This window comes from Lonchura striata, chromosome 5 (assembly GCF_046129695.1).
Source record: "Lonchura striata isolate bLonStr1 chromosome 5, bLonStr1.mat, whole genome shotgun sequence".
Taxonomy (NCBI): domain Eukaryota; kingdom Metazoa; phylum Chordata; class Aves; order Passeriformes; family Estrildidae; genus Lonchura; species Lonchura striata.
In genome coordinates this window covers 47216192-47234633 of record NC_134607.1, presented here as the reverse complement: position 1 = coordinate 47234633, position 18442 = coordinate 47216192, and the positions used below count along the sequence as shown (strand labels likewise).

General features: G+C 36.1%; 1 protein-coding gene across 1 annotated transcript in view; it reads right to left on the bottom strand.

Annotated features, from left to right (window-relative positions):
• The window catches only part of ZDHHC17 (zDHHC palmitoyltransferase 17), a 65487-nt gene that overhangs the window by 20222 nt on the left and 26823 nt on the right, over nt 1-18442 (bottom strand). Inside the window, exons 4-9 of the mRNA XM_021528137.2 lie at nt 16812-16889; nt 15306-15450; nt 9315-9379; nt 7844-8006; nt 3122-3247; nt 1741-1883 (exon numbers count right to left, since the gene is read on the bottom strand). Coding sequence (XP_021383812.1) covers nt 1741-1883; nt 3122-3247; nt 7844-8006; nt 9315-9379; nt 15306-15450; nt 16812-16889 — 720 coding nt within the window. The remainder of the gene's footprint in view (nt 1-1740; nt 1884-3121; nt 3248-7843; nt 8007-9314; nt 9380-15305; nt 15451-16811; nt 16890-18442) is intronic.

Genomic DNA, 18442 nt, shown 5'->3' with positions numbered 1-18442 from the left:
TTTTAAAAAATTAGGTTATCAGAATTATTTTCACATTCTTACACTTTTGCATTTTAAAGTCTCTTCTGAATAAAGCTGAATACAGCGAGATAAACTAGGTGAATAACTAGGCTACTTCATATTCAAGAAGAAATTGCTATGAAACCTATGGAAAGCAACACTCTAAACAACTAACCTATTTGAAACAAAATTTCTGCATCATCTGCCTAAACATCCTCATACTGATCCATTTTGCTTTTTGTGCTAGTGATTCCCTCAGGGCTGCCACAGACAAATGTGCAGGGAGTAGTTTCCATTTCACTTCTTTACTCCCTTACAGTAACTCTTTTCTCTAGTGGAAGCTTCTTAGATCTTTGGAGAATACCCTGTAAGGAACATGAGCTCATTTGATGAATAGTAAGTGAATATACATTTGGATACACAGTAGTTACTCTGCACTAATCTTTCTTTCAGTGATTTCTGTACATTTTTGTGTGTGTGAAAGTAGGGAGGAAAAGACAGCTAAGCAGATTAGCTAAAATTCTACAGGGAAAAAAAACACTATTAGAATAATAGCACAAGTTTAATTCAAACCTGGGCTTCGTGTAAAACACTTCAAAAATGATTTATACAAAATATTAAGCAACAGATAAGAGAAAACAAAAATGTTAATCCTGAACTTATGTCAGTTAGGTCAAAAATATAAAACTTGACAAAACACAGATCTTGCGAGATTGGAACAAATCTTGTCCTTCCTTTCTGTAGGAGGCACAATTGAGCATTTGACAAATGCGAAATATGGTTTTTGTATGAGGAGGTCAGCAAATTGCAAAGCCTCAGAGGTGACAAAAAGACTAAACAGATCATCTCAAAGATCCTGCAAAAGCTTGATAACCTTCCACTTCCCTCCCGGTCTACTAAGTTCACTAAAATCTTCTGAACTTGGTTTAAGGAACAGATATATTTTCCTTTTTATACAAAAAGAAAAGAGAAGCAAGTGGCTCTAAATAAATATGACATCCAACCCCACAAAAGCAGAAAGCTCCTAAGCATGGGGATACAACCAGTTCTCCTATCTTGGCCACACATGGTAATGGACAGTAAATGAGAGATGATGTAGCCTACAGACCATGAAAATCCACCAGAGCATGACTACATGTGTGTGTGTGTCTGTATATTTGTAGGTGCCTTTACAGACATTTAAAGTAATCATAAATGCAACTAAAAGTCTTTATGATCAGGTAACAAGATGTACAAAAAACACTATTAGAAAGCAGCCGTTTTCTTTAGTCACTTATTTCCACAACAACAAAAGCTTCAAAATCTGATTCTGACTTAATTTCACTCTACAAATCTCTTTAGATGCCTTTGTGCATTTAAATTATTGAAATAAAACAGTTTTAATAGTACACTTGCACATTGTCATTATTACTTTATAGTAACTTTTCCATTGCCTGCTTTCTGCAATATGCATGCTGGTAACTCTTTGTAGACAGACATTCAGCACCCTCCTCTGGACAATGACTGAATTTCTGTTCTGCTGTTAGCTTCTGTTAGCTCAGCAGTATTAACCCAAGATAATTCCAGGTTTCACAAGACATTAGAGCATTACAGGAGCTATAGCTGCACAAGGTCTTTTGCAAAAATAAAGACCAATTCCAAATGGAAAATGGAAATTTAAGGTTATCTATCCAATAAAGAAGCCAGCAAAATACTTCTTGCATGCACACTAAACAGACGGTGTCTCAGTAAAACACTTACTTTGAAAGAAACTGTACCATAGCCCAAACGCCACCATACATCAGCCCTTTAATGAGCCAAGAATCAATGTCTAGGTCTGCTATAAATCCAACCAGCCAAATAACTAGGAAAGGAGTTCCCAGCATCACCTTCTGACGGAATTCCTATATAGAAACAAACACCAGTAAGTAACTCTGTTTTCAGGAACAGATTGTATAATAAACAGGACAGTCACGAAAACTTAAATTTTCAGGAAGCTTGACAGTGGGGGATAAATCTTCACAATTTTTCTCATTTCTTGTCTTTACACAGGTCCAATGAATTTGCAAGGAAAAGAAACCTTCCTAAAATTATATTACAAATCAATAACTTTGTTTTAGAACTGTCTTCTAAAGACTTTGCTGCTAATCCAAAATCAAAGTAACATTAGCTCTTTTCAACAAACCCATAAGTGTATGAACTGCCACACAGCATATGACAATGTCAGTAAATTTTTATAACTCCTGTAACTGCAGTTATGTCATACTGAAGCATCTATGAATAAAAATAGGACCTTTTTTGTCTTACACTGTGTGGCTACAGCTCCTGATGAGAGCACTGAATTCTTTCCAAATAATTAAATTATTTCAAATAATTTCATTACACTAAAAGTTAAATGTACAAACCACTTCAGGTCAATAACCACAGCATTGTTCAAGTACCACAGGGTTAAACCCCAGACTGTAGCAGTACTTTGATGATCTTGATGCAATGTATCTTTATTTCAAAAAATTAAGTGGTAGCAACACATAATATCCAGCACAACACTCTGCCTGAGTGTTGAGAGATACTAAGAAGAAAACATTAACTCTTTTTAAATTATCAAACAATAGGTAGGAGGGCAGTTCTTCATGTTAGAGCAGTATCTTAGCCCTTACACCCTCACTTATGGCCTTTCCTGTCTGCAGTATTAAACAATACTCTCAGAAGCAAAAGGCCTCCACATTAGAGAGTCACGTATTACTTTATACTGCTAAGACTGACTGCTTCTTTCATTCAACACAATAACAATTAACAATACATAACTAGAGAGGAGATCAGAGTTCACGATACCCAAAATGCTTCCTTCCTCAGCTACCTGAGAGTCAGTTTTGGAGTGTCCACATAATACTCTCCTAACACTTTATTTTAGTTAGCACAAAAACTAAGAGTACGGAAGCTTTGGGTTTTATTTCCTTCTTCCCTAAATAAAGCACCTTTTTTCCTTTTGCAATCACTTTAGTCATAAATAAATAAGAATACTTTCCTTAAAGCTGGAATGTGGGGAAACCACAGTCCTGAACTTCTTTTACACAAACACACAGGTCCCCAAACCAAGAGCAGCCCTAAGACTGATTTACACAAGTGTTATGCTACTACTTACCTTATCTGCTTTCAGTTTTCTCAGAAAGGATGGACTATCATACCCCTTTGCCTGTCTTGCTTCTTGTAGATGATTGATCATCCAAACATTCTTCCTTTGTTTTGCAAGATCAAGTGGTGATTCTCCCTGTCAAGAGTATAAATGTGGGAAATATCCAATTTAAAATAAAATGCAATTGGAGCACTTTTGAAACAGGAGATTGACTGTTAAAATTAATATATTTTAAAACAGTTTAGCTACATTATGGCATACCTTTTGCTCTGAGGCTTACTTGACACCAAACATCATTCATTCCTTTTGGTTTTTCACTCTCTCATAACTATACAAGTGTGCACAAGTCGCATATTAAATGTATGATTCTGACAAGATGTATGTCCTGACAGTAATAATTGTTGTCTTTAGCAGAGAACAATCTATGTTCCACTGTTCTACACACATTCTACATAGTCTGTATATGAAGGACTGTGCTTCCCCCTCAGCTATTGACAGGCAGCAGAAATCAAGCAAAGAATAAGAACTTGTGACCCACTGGATCATGGAAACTCTCCCAAGTCTAAAGCCTAACTTCTTAGTTAATTCTCTGCCTTTTGGCAGACTGATGTTACTAGTATTATGGAATGCTTCTTGGATTTTTTTTTTTCCCCACAAGCCTAATGTTCTTAGGTTCATTTCCATTATGGAAGTCCTAGGAAGAAAACATGAAAGAATAAACTGAGTGCTCATGTCCAACTTATTTCAAAGTTCTGAGCTTTTACTCTGAGCTTGTGTTTCATGTATTTTGGGTGCTAAGCCAGCAAAGGTTCATGCTTTTATTTCTGTAATTTCACAAAGGACTAACAAATGAAGCAAAAGAGAAACAGAGTGAAAGATACAGGGACCAAAGGTGCCTACCAAACTGATTTGGTTTTAGTGCTTTTTAAACACTTAGGAAGAGAGCTAAATGAAAAAGTTATTAACTTGGTCTAAAATTATAGAGGAGGCAAGAGACAACCAACTGCAGGTACCTCCAGCTTCAGTTTTGCATTTGACTCTTCCTCTCTTCTACTGGAGTTAACTCCCCTCCTAAACAAATCATTCATGGAGGCTTGAAAAATGGCTGAATCCTCCATCGCTCGGCCCCCTCCTAAAAAAAAAGTGAGACAGGTACTAGAAACTGAAACTACCCAGAAAGGGCAATAATAACTATAGACAGAAGTGATTTCAAAGATTAAAAACTATAGTTAGGTACCTATATCCCATAGAAAGACAACGGGAACTGAGTACTTAACTGTCAGCTCTGCCTTTGAAACCTTGCTCCAAATCTTTAAGAGAGTAAATAGCATAGAATATTAATTAAGAGGTGAAGCTTTTTGCTATTTAACAAGACCTTTCACACCTTCTGTGTGAGAAGTTAACTAGCAAAATCAGTTAAAAAAGAATAACCTTCTGACTTAACTTGGCTTCAAAGTTATTTAGCCAGATGTTTAAAAAACAGATTAAATTAACTCCATTCTCAACAGAAATGCCTGAAATCAAACTATTGGTGCCTGTTTCATCACAGGTTTAATAGCACCTTGAATTGCTAATATCTGGGAAACGCCAGAGATGCTGTGTTTTAGTATCACCTTATATTCCAGACTGTAAAGATTACCTGTGGACAAACAATCCCCTCTGGGAGTTGAGCTCCCAAGTAAATCCTGAAGTTGTCTTGGGGTCCAGCTGAGCATCCCTTCCACTAGAGGGCCATGAGACACCTAGGAACTACCTAGATAAAAAAATTGAGGGAGCTTTAAAGAAATCTTTGACTATGCTTCTCATCATCTGGCCATTTTAATATTTTCCCTGTCTTTACAGGAGTAGTTGATGGCTGAATTCCTTAAAAATGAAAAAAAAAAAATTATTGGGGAACCTAATCTAGTAACACACTAAGATTATCAGCTTCAATAATATATATTTGAAGTATTTAGACAGAAAAAATAATCTGAAGAGTCATTATGATAGGGAACTGTACATGTAGACTTCCATGGACAAGCCTAATATACACTGTATAATCAAGAATCTACATTTAAAGTTCAATAAATTACTCACTCATATATTAAAAAAATAAAAATTTTTCTTAGACCATAAGAGCTCTTTTAGGTCTCTGTATCTCTCTACTAAAAAAAGGAGTTTCTTCTCATACTTAAATAAAAGTTACAAGTTTTCCCCAAGTCTCAGTGATAACCCAGCTCCCTGGGAAATCTGTCTTTGTCTGCCCAATCTATCTACTGGTGTGGCAAGAAAATCTCCTTAAGAAAAAAAAAATCAACCAAACAAAAAAACCCACTTTACTCTGATTACTGAAATGCAGCTTCCAACTCTAACATTAATCTAGTTCTCAAAAATGAAAGAAGTATCTTACTACCAAAAGAAAATACTAATTTCTCGTACAGCATAATAAAAAGAGGGTAAATAACAAAACAGGACTGACTCAGTGCTTGTATCAAGCTCTGCTCTAGAATAGGTGGGCTATTGTTCAAATACTTCACAAACTGTCATGCACAGCAAAGAACACCTTACTGAGATAACTGGTCCCAATTTGTTCCAAGCCTAGGCAGCCAGCAGCACATGCCTTTCTAACACTGACTGACTGGAGATGATAACAATAAAGTCAAAGTTTGCATCTAGTATTTCAGTCACGTCATCATTTGAAGATGATTAACAGCTTTCAGCCAATACATATCTGTAATATCAGCTGTCTTGCCACCATTCTTGGTCAATTCCATGGGCTATCTGAGAAAAGGACTTCACTGGATGGTGCTGCAGAAATCTGGAACTAACTGCATGAGAAAGAAGCTTCTCTCAATTCCTTTTATTTGTAAGGAAGCATGAGCCAAACAATTAATTTTTGGCTCATAGAAAACTTTTGTTGAACAGTCAAAGGAAGGGCACCAAACTGAGTTTCTACTGGCCTTTAAGAGTAAACCAAATTTTTTTATTTCCTATATATTTACTACCACTTAAATCAGCATCTGTTATAAAGTCACTGGCTGGATGGCAAAACTGCCATTTCTCAAATGATTTTGATCCTCTGAAGATCCTAAAAACCTGGGAAGGCATTCAAGAAGCCTAGACTTCACTGCAGAAGATAGGCAGTGGTCAGTGAAACCAGACACATGTCTTCTGGCATGACTGGAAAGATATCATGATCCAGCAGGTTCAGAAACCTATTTTTCTACTGACTGCTGCTGTCTGTCAATAAAGAAGGCAAGACCATGAACTACTTCAGGTTAGCATGTACTTTTCCATATAGGCAAACACAGAAATTTTTCTTACAGATTTCATAGGAATCCAAAAATGTAGGTATGGTAATGACTTTAGAACTCTTGTCACACTAACCAGTCTGTCAAGACAAGTAAGGTATGACATACTGATTTTTTTCCCCACAAAAATACCTCAATTTTTTACCATAGGTGGCATAGGAAAATAGCTTTTCAGCACAAGAAGTGAGACTAGAATCATAACTCATACACACAACTGACCTTACAGACCAGGAATAATTAATATATCTTCACTTCAGTCCATGTAAGAGGCTAGATTATTTGTTTTAAACATGTATAAAGGTGACTCCCTGTAATGAATTTTCATTCATGAGTATGAACATTTCTGATATTCTGAAGTGGATGTAGGACCTAAAAAGCTGCCAGCAAAATTTGGCTGCTCCCTTAAAAAGGCATGCTCTCCAAGATAACTGATGTGTACTTTATATATACACATACACACACACACACATATATATATATATATATATATATATATATATATGTATATATTTCTATCACTTGTGGCCAAGCAAAATAGGCCCTGGTCATCTTATCAGTAGGAAAAATGGCGAAAGGACAAATTAATTAAGTTACAGCTGTGTTTTCAAGCATAACCACTCTGCCTGTAACACTCGTTAGTGGAAAATACAAATATTTGAAGAGAAACTAAGTAAAGAATTCTTTTTCTAAAAGTGAATTCTTCTCTGACACCACAGATGAAACAGCTTGAGTAGCAAAATGCATCTAATTTGATATACAGAGTATCTGGAAGTAATGGACAAAACCACATTCCAAAGGCACACCTTCCAAGGCTGGAGAAGCTCCAAGTCTATGGCAGAAATTCTAAGAGCTGTTTTGCTAGTCTAACATATGCTGAAGATGGGCTCTGCTAGTACAGAATCTAGATTCATTGCTAAGAAATTCTGGTAATCAGGCAAGTTCACATGCGAAAAAAGAGCCCATTTGCTTATTTTGCTTCTACTGGTATTTTCAGGCCTCCAATTTGCTTACTGTCACTGGGAGACGGATTAGAGCATTTGTTAGCTTCCTGGACAGGACTGAGATGTCTCACATCTCACTCCAACAGACTCATCCCACTCAACAACTCATCCCAGAATTTCACTAGAAGATATTCGATCAGGTTTCCAGTTTTGCATCCAAATACACTAGTCTTCACACATGCAGTCTAATTGCACATCCCACTCCCCTACATTTACACAAAATAACTGCTAAAGAATTTACTTGAGTATCTTTTATGGTGCAAATCTATTGGTTATGCATCACTGTTAAGAAAAAAATTGCCAAATGAGACATTAGTGGCATTGCTTTGCTCCATCTTCATATCCCACTATACCCACAACAATAACCTATTCTTGAGATTTATCATAGTCTGTTACTTCTGCCTCAAACCACTTACAATAAAGCCAGATAAAACATTTACCTTAATATTTTGAGCATCAACATTAGCTCCAGCTTCTAACAGAAGACTAATAACTGTAGTATTTCCTGCTAGCACAGCCCAGTGCAATGCTGTGTTTTTGTGGTACTTGTCTCCCAGATTAACCGAAACGTTAAATGTAAGTAGTAATCGTGTTGGATCCACACTAGAAAAGAAAATTCTTGTTAGATCTACAGATGAACTCAAATACATCCCAACTTATTTTTGGTGCATTCAATTTCTATGAAGATCATTGATCAGGTACACTATATAATAGCAAACTGACATTTTTTGCTGCCAATTATGAATGACTCAAAATCTCTTCCCACCAAAACCAACCATCATTCTGTTGACTTTAAAGGACCTCCCTAAGACAGCTCATTCTGAGATATCAAAAAACATTTGTTCTACAACCCTAGTTTTGTGTTTACCAAAATTTAACACTACTGACAGATTTGTAAAAATATGCACATGATTACATACTTAAACAATGAAAGTTCAAAACATGTTATGTTTCCACCTCACAATCCAGAAGATGAAACTAAAATAGGAGGTGAATGTTGGCCATGGCAACTATTGGTAAGAGCTAATTTGTGTTCCTCCCAACAATAGATAGAGAGATAGGCCCTTCCAAACAGGAATCTAATTCAAACATTTGTTCTTTGGAGAAGTGTTATTTTTCATCAATTTTTTCCAATCATTACCACAGGAAGGATTAGTAAGCACTTCTTCATAGTACCCTCTCTCTTGAAAAAACTCATTGTACTGATTTGAAAGTTATTGGCTGAAATGAAGTAAATCTACTCCACAGTAGCTCCTATGGTGCTGCGTTTTGGATTTGTGACCCAAGCAGTATTGATGACACAGGGATATTTTAGCTATTGCTGAGCAGTGCCTACACAGGGTCAAGGTCTTTGCTGTTCTCCATGCTGCCCTGCCAGTGAGCAGGCTGGGGGTGCACAAGAAGTTGGATGGGGACACAGCAGGGACAACTGATATCAACTGACCAAACAGATATCCAATATTGCATGGCAGCACGTTCAGCAATAAAAGCTGGGGAAGAGAAGTAGGAAGCAGAGGACATTCAGAGTTACAGCATCTGCCTTGCCAAGTAACTGTTACAGGTGACAGAGCCCTGCTGACCTGGAAACGACTGAACTTCTGCCTACTGATGGGAAGCAAGAAATGAATTCCTTATTTTGCTTTATCTATTCAACTGTCTTTATTGCAACACATGAGTTTTCTCATTTTTACCCTCCTCATTCTCCTTCTCATCCCACTTGACAGCAGTGAAGAAGTGGCTGTGTGGGACTGAGCTACCAAGTGGGATGAATTCACAATAACCATAAATGAAGAAAGATAAAATGGCAACTGTATAAAGAACAAGAAAAAAACTTCCAAAAAACTCCCAAACCAGTCACTACTATATGCCACTTGGTTAACACTAAGATAAAGTCAAAACTGCATGTATTACCTATGTGTTCTGTAAGCTGCCCACATTAAAGGTGTCATTCCATTTTGATCCATCATATCTACATCCTAAAAAAAGAAAAAAAAGTTGGTGAGGTAAGTAAGCATCCTCAAGATCCAGCAGATGCAATGTTTCCAATGAGAAACAGTGTTCTAAGACTAATCATCTGAATTGGAAGAAAAACTGGCAAGCTTTTAGCACTCAAACAGTATTTTAAAAATGAAAACAAACATTAACGCCACCATTGCCAAAAAAGAACTGTTCCAATCTATTTTGGAAACTATGAAACAGTCATGCTGTGTAAGACCAGTAATTTCTAACTTACTATTAATCTTCAACACTAAAGATACATATAGGTAGTGTATTATTAAAAAACAGACATTAAAAAGCAGAAAATTAAGATACTGTAGCAATATTTGAAAATATACTTAATAAATTACTGTAAGTACCACTGTCTGAACACTACATCCTAATAATCACCCTTTACACCTACTTTTCCACTTGCAAAGCAATTTTTCTTTAATTCACTGAGATCCAAAGGTATTTATGTATCTGGATATCCAGTTAATGGATGCCAGAGAATTTTAAGATTGAAAAAAAGCCATTATTAAAAACAACCTCCTCAGAAATCAAAGTGATCTATAATCTCTTTCCTCTCCTGCCTAGGGAAATTGGTAATTCCTAAATACTTCAAGGCAGATTAGACTCTCAAACACATTTGGGCAGATTTCACAGACCAGCACTAACAAAATCAGTCCAAGTTAACGTAATGCAGGACATGAAGAGATTTCCTTAGAAGTAACAGAGCTTTGGCAACATTTCCTATACCACTTCTCTCAGTTCTTACTAGGAAAATTAGATTGGAAAGCATTTCAATGAAGTCTTCTGCTAGAGAAATTCCTGACGAAAACCCAGAAAGTGACTGATGTTGCTTTCTGTCATCCCCAGAACCTCCTCTCCTCCAGGAGTCTACAAAATGCCCAGCACTCTGCAATCCCTAACTCATGCTGCTGCTAGCCTGGCCCAGGCAGCTGTTTCCCAGAAAATCCAACTTAGCTCCTCCAAATAATTACTTTTAAAACACCTCTAGCCTGCAGATTACTTTGTATTTGAGTTTTTACTCTGTTGCTTAATTTTTTTAAAAAAGCATATTTAAAAATCACAGTTGATAGAGGAGAAGAACAGTTACTTGATTTACTTGCTTGTACTGTTTGGTCAGAAGGGTTACGTGGTTTGAGATCAGGATCTAACTCTGTTTGCCCACAGTACCTGTATAAGTTAGATCATTCGGAGCCTACCAGGACTATACAACTGCTGGCATTGCCTTTAACCCCCCATGGCTGAAATCATGAAGCAAGTTAGAACCACAGCCCAATCTCAAATTCATTCATCCCTGAGAAGTGTGACTGATTCAGAGCTCACACTGTGTGAACAATGTATTTGGAGGATTGTACAAATTACTGCAATATGAACAATCACTCTTTCATCTTTAGATTTTGTATAGAAAAGAGCCTCTTTGTGACAGTGGCAACATATCTGGATGTAAGTAGAACAGTTTCTTCAATGATTCTACCTGACAAATCCAAACTACATTTTGCACACCAGATGACACTCAAACCCATCAGCTCCAAAGTATTTCCTACACATAAGTAACCTAGGCAGGCTACAGCTACTACTCATATTAAGCTACTACACTGGCTGAAGCAGATCCCTTTGCAAAGGAACTGTAACGAGAGGCAAAGCAGCTAAGATTCACTTGCACACTGTTGTACAGATATAAAAACAATGATGTAGATGTGGATAGCAGACATGTGCTCTAACAAACCTCTCATCAAAAATTCCTTATTATTTCTCCAGATCATTACTGTAACTACAGATTGAGTGAGACATTTTAGAAAGGAAGCTCTGCTCCTGCTTTTTGCCAAAGAGAGGGCTGAGACAAAAAAGTAAACCTTCAGCAGCTGGTTCATATTAAGAAACTGTTCTTCCATTCTGTGGTGTTCCAACAGGCACTTTAGCATTACTTTCTTGTTTAACTCTCAGTGACAGATCAGTGTCATGACCTCATGGAGGAGTGTGCCTGTGCATGGTGCAAGCACTGCAAGAACCATTCAAACAATAAGTGATGAAATTATCAAAAGTTGCACATAATGCTGCCCTCTGCACATGGTTCAGAAGTATGAATTCGGTGTACTACAACGGGCAAAATATCCTCTTGTTTCTAAAGCACAGCTCACATACAAAGATAACCAGATTTAATTCTAGGACACTAATACAAGATTGTGCAAAAAGCTTTTAGTGTGGCAAAAATACCAGGGAGAAAGAGCTTTCTTGCATGAAAAGGAGTTGCAGCAACTCTTCTGCTGCTTAATACTACTTTCTGAAAGCAAGAGTTGACAACGAAGGATTCTGAAGAGCAGCTAGAGAGCAGAACAGCATTAGGTAAGCATTAGGCTTATCAGGACATTTAACAAGCAATGGTCAAACCAGTATTGTGATAAAACAAGCATAGAAAATATCAAGAGATCCCACTTAGAATTACATTAAATCACACAGAAAGGAATGTGGAGTTTGATCCTCTTTAGAACCATTACTGCTTATTTTACAAAACACAGACCTTCATAGAAAAGACCCATAACATCCTTGCTCAGAATCCTATTCTCCATAGGGAAAAGATCTCCTTCACATGAACTGTTGCCCAGGGAAAGGAAAAAAGGCTTTAAAAGCATATAGTAAATAAGATTTATCAGTAAGGCTGATGTAAGTCTGACAACATTTCTTAATTTAGAAAAAATGTGCTAGTTACCCACTAGAAGCAGAGATTTTGTAAGATTGCCATTAAAGCAGAGATTTTGTAAGAGTCCCATAGAACAGAGCAAAGACCAACAAAGAAGACAACACACAGAACTAAACCTACTCCATTCCTTCAAACAAAAGCTCTGTTCTGAATGCCATAGTCCATCAAACACAATCAGTCTTGAATCATAAGGAAGAATACAACTGGACTTACAATTCTCTAAGTAACGGGCTCTGAGTTGGTCTAGGAAATAAAATACTTGGTTCAGTGTCTTAACATTTGCCTGAGTTTGGCAGAGAGAAGAAGCCCCAGTGGGAACTGAGGTGACAATGCTTAGGAGCACTGCTCATGGATCACAGCACCCAAGTAACCACGGCTGCTGGTACCATGCTGATCTCTCAACCTAGATGCCACCTACTTCTAAGCCATAGCTCAGGTGACCCTACATAGCTCAAGACATTGGTTAACATACAAAACTGCAACTCTGAAAATAAAAAAAATGATGAGTAAGTGCTGCTAGTTAAAACTATAAAAGTGATAGTTGAACTATGAGTATGAAATAGTTAAACTATAATTTCAGAAGTAGAATATTTCTTACATAATTTTACCCTATGAGCAAATTTACAGTCACTTATTATCTGTGATTTAGTTACCTCACACATGCACAGGAGGAGAACACACTATTCAACCATTTGTATACCATATCGGTATCTTAACTTATTCCTGGTGAATGTTGTGCATGCAAGCTCCTGATATGCCTCTGGCATTTTTAGTAGCCCAAGTACAATATCAAGCAGTCAAATTGTACATTGCACATTAAGTGCCTTCAAGCTCTTTTTCAGTTTTTCTTTCTCACAATTTTTTAAATAAAGATCTTACCTGAACTTGACCTGTGCTACAGATTCTGTTACTTGATCTCTCATTATATTTATATCGTGTACTTGTACTAGGCTTGATTTTGACACAAGCAACCAACTGACACAAACATGTTCAAATCCTGATACAGCCAGGTATCAGTGTTTCAGAATTCAGTAAGAAGCATGACTAAACAAAAAGCAACATCTATCAGCCACTGCTGCCTCTTGGCTGAGTAGTATGTGCTGGCATGAAAATGGGTTCACTTCCTATCAAAGCCAGAGTGCATCTGACCAAGGGTTCCTCTCCTTCACCACACTCCAGAAATTGAAGGGCTGAACTCGAGCCTCAGATTGCAAATTTTACCATTGGCTGCTGCAGCCCAGAAGAAAGTGAAACAGCAACACTGAAGGTGGGTTCCAGTTCTGTCTCAAAAACGGACAAGGTAGCAACTAAGAGCAATTTCTTAATCTACCTATCAGTCCTCTATTCCAGTATGGAATTTGGATTTTCTTTGATCACACTTATCCACAAAGGCATCAGGATCAGAACAACACAGCGGCCTACAGTGACCCTCATTTTGACATTTATTTAGCTGTCATTTGCCACACAGGTACAAGAATTAGGTTCAGAACAAGGGCTAGCCTACTCTTTGGATATAAGGGAACCTGGGGTCCCTGTAAAGAAAAGCAGAAAACAAGTAGCAGTACACAGGGTAAGCCCACAGAAGAAGCAAAAGCAGTTCAAGTTTCCAAATCCAAATTTCAGCATCACAAAGAAGGTGGGGAAAGAAATAAAGCGAAGAAATTAATGACCCCAGTACTAACTGAAAGAAAATTTAAAAATTGAGTAATGTACCTTCCATAGATTCTAGATAAACTATGTAGCTTCTGTAGTTGAATGTAATATAGCTAGAGAACAATAATTTTAGGGATAGTTATTACAATGCTATTGATATTACCAGATTTTAAACACACAAATCAATACATAATTTTTAAAGTTGAACTTTTTAAAGCGCTGTGAAAATTGCTGCTAAAATTAATTTAAATTTACATCACAGAAAGAATACCAAAATCATACTTGAAAATATTTGAGGGATTTACTAAAAATCAATGTTTTAAAAGCTAATGAGAAGAAAAGCTGTTTTCAAACTAACAAGTTTTAAATTTTAAGGTAAATTTCATGTCTTTATGTATATACTCATGTAAAGACATACAGCTTTTTTTTAATTGAAGCATTATATATTCAAATAAACAGGACAAATCTGTATACAAACATGAAGACAAACACAGAGATACTTCATATTCACAGTAGAATACTTTAAGGGCTATTAGTACTTTATTAATGCTATGCTTTAAACAAGTTCAATACTTGTTTAATACCAGCAAGATTTTTCTGGTAACATAAAACCCACATACAATTATACATAATTTGAGAAGAAATTACAAAATTTGATCCTCAAAAAAACACACTCCTTTCCAATCATTATTTCTTACAAAACAGCAGTTATACAGAATAGGATCAGACTCTTCTTTTGCCTAGCTTACTCTTTATCATACACTAAGTTTTACCAGACGGATACAAACCAAATACTGCCTGGAGCAATAGCTTGGGGTTTTTCACATGTACAGGTATAAGTAATTTTCTGCAGCAAATTAAGTATTTATTTTACACAGACCACACTTATTGATTTCATGTGCTACATGACTCACTGGATCATATCTCACTTGGTATTTGAAAGAATAAGCAGAATACAGAAGTGTGAACAGCATTAGTAGGACTGTCAATACAGGAGGAGCGTTTTGACTTTTCCATATGGTTTACACAGCCTATGGATCACTAAATCTACAAATTACAGTGCAGGGCACGTAGCAAAAACATAATCAAGTTATCAAGTTTTTGAGCAGACAGAACAGATGAGATGTAACAGGAACAGTAATGAATACACATTATATACACACTTTACAGATCTAGCAGTAATATATGGCACTAGCAAAAAGGTTTGGGTTGTTTCATTTTCATTGAAGAATTCTGCAACACTTGCTACCATTGTCATAGCTACATTTAAAGAGTAAATTCATTAGAAATAAAGAATCAGAATTTCCATATACTACATTAGGCATGTGTGAATTAAAGCCAAAGTACTCAGATGACTGTTGCAGGAAAGTAATTTAATAGGTGGCACACTAATACTGTAGCCTACAAAATAGGTCATGGAATTATTTTTATATTTATTCAAGCAAATATTTTGCATCTCCTTAATGACAGGTATAAGTCTCAACTGTGTTTCTACTCTAAAATTTACTAGAATCTATTTAAATATGGTATTACTTAAAATTTACCTGTCCTTTTGCAATCAGGTAAGCAACAATCGAAGTATGTCCAAACTGGGCAGCCAAATGAATACAGCTACATCCTTCTCCATCAATTAGTGACGGATCTGCCCCATATTTCATCAGCTGTACAACCATGGATAAGTGACCCTGTCTAAATGTAACAAAACACAAAAAAAACAAACAACTGAATAACTATATGCAGGAAACCTATTAAAATTTGAATAATAAAATACAACAAGTATGTTTAGCAGTTAATTACACTATCAGAACTCCCACACTTTAACTCGTACTTTAAAAACAGCAGCTGCTGTGATCTGATTCTCCAAATATGAGACGTTCTGTGCATATAGTGCACTCATCACACGCAATTTGCTTAACTGTACTGCAAGCAAAAAGGACAGTCAACAAAAAAACCAAGTAATGATTGAGAAATCTAGTCTACTGTGACTTGTTACAAAACACATATGAAACCTGCCATTTTAAGAGATGTCAAACTGACTAGATAACTCTCACTTTTTGGAGGGATTAAAAACTGTCGTAAAACAAAAGTAGGGAAAAAAAGAAAATTGAAGGTCTACAATTCCTCCACACTATCTTAAAAGCTTATGCATATTTTTGGCATAATGAGCATAGGCATATCCTTCTTTTAGACACAGTGGCTAAGTGTCAGTACACTGTTTCTGACATGAGCAAAAGGCCTTTTCAATTTTGCAGAAGCTGCTTCGGACAATGCTCCACAGAACTGATTACAGGTATGAACAAACACCAGGAAATTTAGTCAAGATTTTGTGCTATTAACACAGAATCACAGACTGTGTTCTGTTACAAAAATAAATATAGAAGCTAAAATATTTAATAGAGGCTAACAAGCAAGCCCTCACCTTTAGCAAACAGATTATTTTGATACATTAAATCTTCTATAAGCTAATTTTCCAAGTCTCCTTTTGCCATCTACAGTTAAAAATATTAATATGGACACAGTTTCTTTCCCACCTATTTCTAGGTGGTTGTCTGAAAAAGCAGGTACTGCTTGAAGGCTGTCTTCAATTTTTCCATCAATTTATCATTCTCTGATCATCTTCTACAAAAGAACCCTGATTTTAAGTTCATCTTTGAAAAAATCCACATATGCAACAGAAGACTGCAAGGACAATGGCATACCAAATCATCCTACATCCCATCTGCAAAAGTTCTACTGAACTTCAGATGACTTGACAAAAATATGATCTCAGAAGTAAGAGTAAGGTAAGTTGCCTATACTTCACTTGTTTTCCTATTGTAGCAGCCATCCTCTCCTATATTAAAAAAAACCAAAAACAAACAAACAAAACACATGCTGAAAGCTCTTTTAGTTCAAACATACCATATTCACAGTGAGCCCTGTTATCAAAGGCTGAATTACTTCTAGTACAAAATATTTCCATAAAACACAACAATTCTATAAAACCATCAGTAGTCTATGTTAAACAAAAAAAAAAAAAAAAGAGAAGAAAATTTCAGATTTTTTCCTACCTTGTTGCCCAGTGAAGTGGGGTAGAATTTAAATCTCCTCCAAGCTGATCAACAATAGCACCTTTTGATATATAGTACCTGGAATAACAGAAGTAGTAAACATTATTGATTGTTTTGATTAAATAGAAAGGACATAGGTGAGCATTTTTGATGTTATGCAAAACAGCTAGAGATCAGAGGACCGAACCTTTTCTTGCCTTCATATAACCTTCCTTTTTAGAGGTCATACATATACTTTCACTTTTCTTGCATTTCTGACATGGGTTGGGAGACTAGAGATGCCTCCTACAATGTTTTAAACATTATGCTATTTTCTAATTTTATTCTAAGGTAAAGCAGAACAATTGCTATATACAATATACAGTATGTACAGTAGGACAAACTGTGCTACCACAGAAATATTTAATAAACTATTCTTAAATATTATGGGGCTGTTGCATTAAATATAATTCTGAATTACTGGTAAAAGATTATGGTGCTAGAAGACTATAATTTTAGAGAATTTTGGCTAAATAGTAAAATTATATGCCATTAGACTTGTAGCTTATATCATCAATGGAATATAACCCCGCTGAAGTCATTGATCCCAGAGATCACACTTAAGTTACACATTTAGTGAGGGACTCAGATTTTTACATACTTTTCAATTGTTATCAATCAAAGGACAAAAATCATCTGAGTATTTAAAAACTATTTCTAAATTATGGGATAGACATTATCTTTCCCTCCAGAACATTTACAAAAAGATGAGCTATCTCTAAGAACAAAAGAAGCTATCTATTTTTAACTGCAGCAATTCATATTCATAGTCATTTGTAATGTTTCTGTGAACTGTTGTCATTGCTGTTTTATCTGAGGCACTAAACTAGCAATATTACTTTTCCTTTGTAAAAGAAAATGCATGCTTTATAAAGAAATTATTGTTTCCAAATACAGGCCTTCCCGGAAGGCTTCTAGTTTTTCATTCACCACTGTCTAACCTTTGTCTATGCCTAGCTATAGATTTGTGTTTGAACATTTCAAGTACTTGAAATGTACCTCTCAAGTACATATGAACACTGCTCTCCCACCCACATGAGCTGTCCTTCAAATCCTCAGCATTGAATTTCTGCCATCTGAAACTCTCCTAAGTGCTTCAAGACATGGCAAGAACAAGGGCAACAAAGAGAAAAACTTGAAAAACATTACTTTTAAGTAATTACCTTCATTTTCTAGAGTTCTTATTGATTCAGAGAATGAAATTGCAAAAACAGCATTTTTAGGAACCTTTAGGAACAGAAACTGAAAAATGCATGCCAGACTAAATGCATCTAAAGAAGAAGTTCTTATACAGTTGCTTTAGAGCCATCAGACACAATGGAGTACTTCAACAGATTTGCCGAAGTAAAACAAAACAGTGTGAAAGACAAGCAAGATCTGCTCTGACTGATGCAGGACAGTCCACTCCACTGGTCTCCAACACTAAAAGAACAAAACTTCGACATTTTTCTGCAGAAGTTCTTTTTTTATTTCTCCATGAGAAAAACCAGAGATTTTATGAAAGTCTTTGTCCCACCTAGGTGAAAACACAAAGCACATTATATGGTAAAGAAACAAACTAATTTTGTTACAGTGAAATATCAGCTACTAAC